Source organism: Piliocolobus tephrosceles, chromosome 4, assembly GCF_002776525.5.
Source record: "Piliocolobus tephrosceles isolate RC106 chromosome 4, ASM277652v3, whole genome shotgun sequence".
NCBI lineage: Eukaryota > Metazoa > Chordata > Mammalia > Primates > Cercopithecidae > Piliocolobus > Piliocolobus tephrosceles.
This window is the reverse complement of record NC_045437.1, coordinates 49,904,898-49,910,227: the sequence shown is the minus strand read 5'-3', so window position 1 is coordinate 49,910,227 and position 5,330 is coordinate 49,904,898. Positions and strand designations below refer to the sequence as shown.

The 5,330-nt window shown below is 47.4% G+C and overlaps 1 protein-coding gene across 1 annotated transcript in view; it reads left to right on the top strand.

Moving 5' to 3' along the window:
- Positions 1-1,229: 1,229 nt before the first annotated feature.
- The window catches only part of CCNB1 (cyclin B1), an 11,447-nt gene continuing 7,346 nt past the window's right edge, over positions 1,230-5,330 (top strand). The window contains exons 1-3 of the mRNA XM_023207903.2: positions 1,230-1,504; positions 2,133-2,303; positions 2,398-2,568. Of these exons, the coding sequence (XP_023063671.1) occupies positions 1,484-1,504; positions 2,133-2,303; positions 2,398-2,568 (363 nt within the window). The 5' untranslated portion in view covers positions 1,230-1,483. The remainder of the gene's footprint in view (positions 1,505-2,132; positions 2,304-2,397; positions 2,569-5,330) is intronic.

The window sequence follows — 5,330 nt, the reverse complement described above, 5'->3', positions numbered from 1 at the left end:
TTTAAACTGGAACACAGAGGATAAGTAACCCTGCCTCACCCCTTGCCTCTCGCCCCTGCATGAGGCGAGGCAGGATTGATCAAACCCAGAAAGACTGAGGATGGATGCTGAACACAGAACTGAAGGATGAATGGGAATTACCTGAATAGAACCCAGGGGCTTGAGTGTAAGAAGAGGCGGGCATTCCAGGCAGAGGAGAGCAATGGTAAGGGCCCCACGGCAAGCATCCGAGTAGGAGGGTAGAACTATGATGACAGAAGACTGAATAACGATCAAATGAAACCAAATGATTGGGCGCCTTCTTTCGGATCCTTGACTTCCAGGGCCAGCAGTCTCTATTGGCTCTTATACCGTTGCTCTATGAGGTATCAATGTTTTTGTCCTTCAGCCTCCCCTCCAAGGTTTGCTGAGCTCCTGGTGTGTTTTGAGGAGTAGAAGGCAAAAAGAACCCTCTTGTTTTTCTTTGGATCCAGGGAGAGATTGAGCAAATGAAAAAGCAAATGGGGTAAAATGTCTTTTTGTTTAGTTTTTCTTGATCTTCCCATGAGAGGCAAATACATGTTAAGGATAGTTGAATCTGGGTAAAGGGTACAGAAATGTTCCTTTCAAGATTTTTGTTGGCAACTGGTTTAAGTATGAAATTATTTCCAAATAGGAAGCTAAAACAAACAAAACAATTGGCCTTGGGAAACTGGCCAATCTTGAAGTAATCAAGTAATATTGTTAAGGGACAATCAGTATTGTGAAAACAACACGAATACGCCCCCTCCTTCCCCCTCAAAAAAAACCCTAAATTCTGTTCCCCTGTTGCTAATGTGTGATCCTGGCAAAGTCACCTAGGCCGCTGAGCTTCAGTTCCTCCACCCCAGAGAGTTATTGCAACGATCAAATGAAAGAATGTATATCAAAGCCTTTCATGAACTATATTATTGCTGCTACCGTAGAAATGGAAAGTGTACAACAATAATTTGGACTAGATCCAAAACTACTTTTGACACTTCTGAGACTGTGGCCGCGCCACTGTCACCTTCCAAAGGTCACCAGGCCTTTCTTGAGCTGGCATTGGCAGCGCACACTCTTGCCCGGTTCACCTTTCTAGGTGGGCGGTGCTCGCGCTGCTCGGCTCTCCAGGTGGCCGCGGCAGCCGCCCGAGAGCGCAGGCGCGGAGGCAGACCACGTGAGAGACTGGCTACGCCTTCCGACCTAGCCTCACTCTGGCCCCGCCCCTCTCGAACGCCTTCGCGGGATCGCCCTGGAAACGCATTCTCCCGGACTGGCAGCCGCCAATGGGAAGGGAGTGAGTGCCACGAACAGGCCAATAAGGAGGGAGCAGTGCGGGGTTTAAACCTGAGTCTGGGCCGGCTCTTCCCGGCGTGCTGCGGAGGAACGGCTGTTGGTCTCTGCTGGGTGCAGGTTCTCGGCTGGTTGGGGCTCCGGTGTTCTGCTTCTCCCCGCTGAGCTGCTGCCTGGTGAAGAGGAAGCCATGGCGCTCCGAGTCACCAGGGTGAGCCGCTACGGACTGCGAACTGACGCGGCTTTCTTCGCTGCTGCCTGCTCGCCCTGCCTCACCTGCGGGAGCCCCCCGAGCGGGAGAGGGCCGTAGGAACGATTTGGGGAGGAAGGTGGGAGGGAAGTCACCAAGAGGGCATTGAGGTGGGCCCAGGCCTGGTGGGGGAGTGTGGGGGACGATGGATGGAGGGAGGAAGGTGAGAAAGAGAACTGGACCGATATTGGATAAATGTTTGGGGGAGGTGGAGAGTCGACTGGGAACCTTTTGAAAAAGTGATAGAGGGTCCCTGAGTGGGCCCGCCAGCAGCTTTGTAACCCCCTTCCCAGAGAGAAGGTGTCTGCAATTGGAGGCTTTTTCGGTTTCCTTTCAAATGTAAATTCTCGGTATTTTAGGGCTGGCCAGGACTAATCAGGGAATCCCTCAATTGGTAAATGTAGAGGTTGTCGGCGGAAACTGACTTGTCACGGCCGCAGAGTAGACTCTGGGACCCACGTTTTCCCTCGGAACCCATTTTTACTCGGCTTTCCTTCTGGGAACTTCTCTTGTGCCCCACCTTAATTAACCCTTGACTTACTCGAGCCTCCGTGGACCAGCTCTTTTAAAGTGGTCTTGCTTCTTTCAGAACTCGAAAATTAATGCTGAAAATAAGGCGAAGATCAGCATGGCAGGCGCAAAGCGCGTTCCTACGGCCCCTGCTGCAACCTCCAAGCCCGGACTGAGGCCAAGAACAGCTCTTGGGGACATTGGTAACAAAGTCAGTGAACAACTGCAGACCAAAATGCCTATGAAGAAGGTAACTGTCTTCCTGACCTAACTTCTGTAAGAGCCGGCCTTCCAACTGTGGCCTTTGATGCAGAAACATTTCATTCTCTCTGTTTCATCTACAGGAAGCAAAACCTTCAGCTACTGGAAAAGTTATTGATAAAAAACTACCAAAACCTCTTGAAAAGGTACCTATGCTGGTGCCAGTGCCAGTGTCTGAGCCAGTGCCAGAGCCAGAACCTGAGCCAGAACCTGAGCCTGTTAAAGAAGAAAAACTTTCGCCTGAGCCTATTTTGGTAAACTTATTCTTACCATTGTAGAGTCTGTTGATTATTTCTTGTCCCTTATTTCACTGCAAGAGCATTCAAATTAATACCATTTATTGAGTGCTTAGCATGAGGCAAGCTCTGCCTAACATTTTACATGCATTAACTCACATAATCTTTACACGTACTCTGAGGTAGGTATTGTCACCTCTACTATTTAAATCATGGCTTTAGAGAGGTTATGTCAGGGTCACACAGGTAAGTGGCCCATATGAGATTCAAGCTCAGGCTGTCTGGCTTCAGAATCTATGCTTTCAGTTGTTAACTGTCTGATATTCCTTCATTAATGATACTAAGTAGTAGCTGCCTGAGCCAAAGGCTTTGTTGTCCAAGTACAAGCCACCTCTGCAGAATTATCAGAGTAAAACAGAATGTTCTCTTGAAATTTTTTACTGCCTAATATGGCTACTAAATAATAAGCCTGTAACATTGGAAAATGCAAAGGAGTAAAACAGGAAGAATGCAATTTTTCAGGGAGTGGTTAAGAAGATGAATTAACACTTAGACTCAAAACCAGTAACTTTATTAAATAAAAGGTATGTAAATGTATCCTATGATAGACCTCCCTGTGAAGGAAAGGTAGGTCATGTAGAGGAGGCTGCTTTGATGAAACTGCAATGAACTGCATTCTGAAGCTCAGTTTTTTAAACTTAGTTAAAACCAGTTGGGAAAATTATCTGAAAAAAAATTTTTTGAGACAGTCTGGCTCTGTTGCCCAGGCTGGAGTGCAGTGGTGTGATTTCGGCTCACTGCAACCTCTGCCTCCCGGGTTCAAGCAATTTTCCTGCCTCAGCCTCCCTAGTAACTGGGATTACAGGCGCACAACACAATGCCCAGCTAATTTTCATATTTTTAGTATAGATGAGGTTTCACCATGTTGGCCAGGCTGGTCTTGAACTCCTGACTTCGTGATCTGCCTACCTCAGCCTCCCAAAGTGCTGGGATTACAGGCGTGAGCCACCGTGCCCAGCCAGTTAAGCTTCTTATATCTAAGGATAAGACATTGAAAACTATTGCTTTAGTGTTGAATTTCTGGGCATAGCACATGAAACATGTAGCCAGGATGGTCTTTGGGCATATCAAACTACATGATGCTTTCTCGAAAGGTCCATACCAGGCCGGGCGCGGTGGCTCAAGCCTGTAATCCCAGCACTTTGGGAGGCCGAGACGGGCGGATCACAAGGTCAGGAGATCAAGACCATCCTGGCTAACACGGTGAAACCCCGTCTCTACTAAAATACAAAAAATTAGCCGGGCGAGGTGGCGGGCGCCTGTAGTCCCAGCTACTCGGGAGGCTGAGGCAGGAGAATGGCGTGAACCCGGGAGACGGAGCTTGCAGTGAGCTGAGATCCGGCTACTGCACTCCAGCCTGGGCGACAGAGTGAGACTCCGTCTCAAAAAAAAAAAAAAAAAAAAAAGAAAGGTCCATACTGATTCTTACCTTTGCTTTCCCACTTAGTAAGAATGCCTTCCTCACCCTTTCATTTAGCTAATAACTTTTTCATCCTTGAAAACAGCTCAAGCATCAACTCCTGAAGCTTTCCTGAACTTCCCCCATCTCCACCCCTGTTCCTAGAATCAGTCTTTTTGTTTGTTTTGAGACAGTCTCACTCTGTTGCTCAGGCTGGAGTGCAGTGATACCATCTCAGCTCACCGCAACCTCTGCCTCTTGAGTTCAAGCGATTCTCCTGCCTCAGCCTCCCAAGTAGCTGGGACTACAGGCACGTGCCACCATGCCTGGCTAATTTTTCTATTTTTAGTAGAGACGGGGTTTCACTATGTTGGCCAAGCTGGTCTCGAACTCCTGATCTCGTGATCCACCTGCCTCAGCCTCCCAAAGTGCTGGGATTACAGGCATGAGCCACCATGCCCAGCCTCAGTCTTATTTTTGTTTATTTATTTATTTATTTTTTCCTGAGATGGAGTCTTGCTGTGTCACCCAGGCTGGAGTGCAGTGGCGTGATCTTGGCTCATTGCAACCTCCGCCTCCCGAGTTCAAGCAATTCTCTTGCCTCAGCCTCCTGAGTAGTTGGGATTACAGGCACCCGCCACCACACCCAGCTAATTTTTTTTTTGTTGTTGTATTTTTAGTAGAGAGGGAGTTTCACCAGGTTGGCCAGGCTGGTCTCAAACTCCTGACCTCGTGATCCACCAACCTGGGCCTCCCAAAGTGCTGGGATTACAAGTGTGAGCCACCGCGCCCGACCTTATTTCTTTACTTTGTCTACTAAATTCAGAGTCCCTTGAGGATGCCATGAAGTCAACGCCTTGTAGAGTTTGACTTGAAGAAGGGGCTCAATAAATGTTTGAACAATGGGATAAAGGGAGCTTGAAGGAAATGGTTAATGGTAATGAAGTTAATCCTTAGCAGTCAGCATAGAATTTGTTATTTTGAGTAGTGAGAAGGAGTTTATATTTTGAAATAAAGACTAAAGACTGAATTGTCCGTTATTTGGATTAACTTCACATGTTGCTGATAAAGATTCTCAGTTTCCTTTGCAGGAAAGTCTAGAATGTGAATTTATTTGCTTCCAACTTTAAACTGACTCACTCTGAGTTGGCATTTCACTTTTTTTTTTGCCCCGGCTGGAGTAGAATGGCGCAATCATAGCTCACTGTATCCTCAAACTGCTGGGCTCAAGTGATCCTTCTACCTTGGCCTCCTGAGTATAGGACTATAGGCAGTTGCCTTCATGCCCAGCTAATTTTTTTTTTTTTTTTTTTTTTTTTTT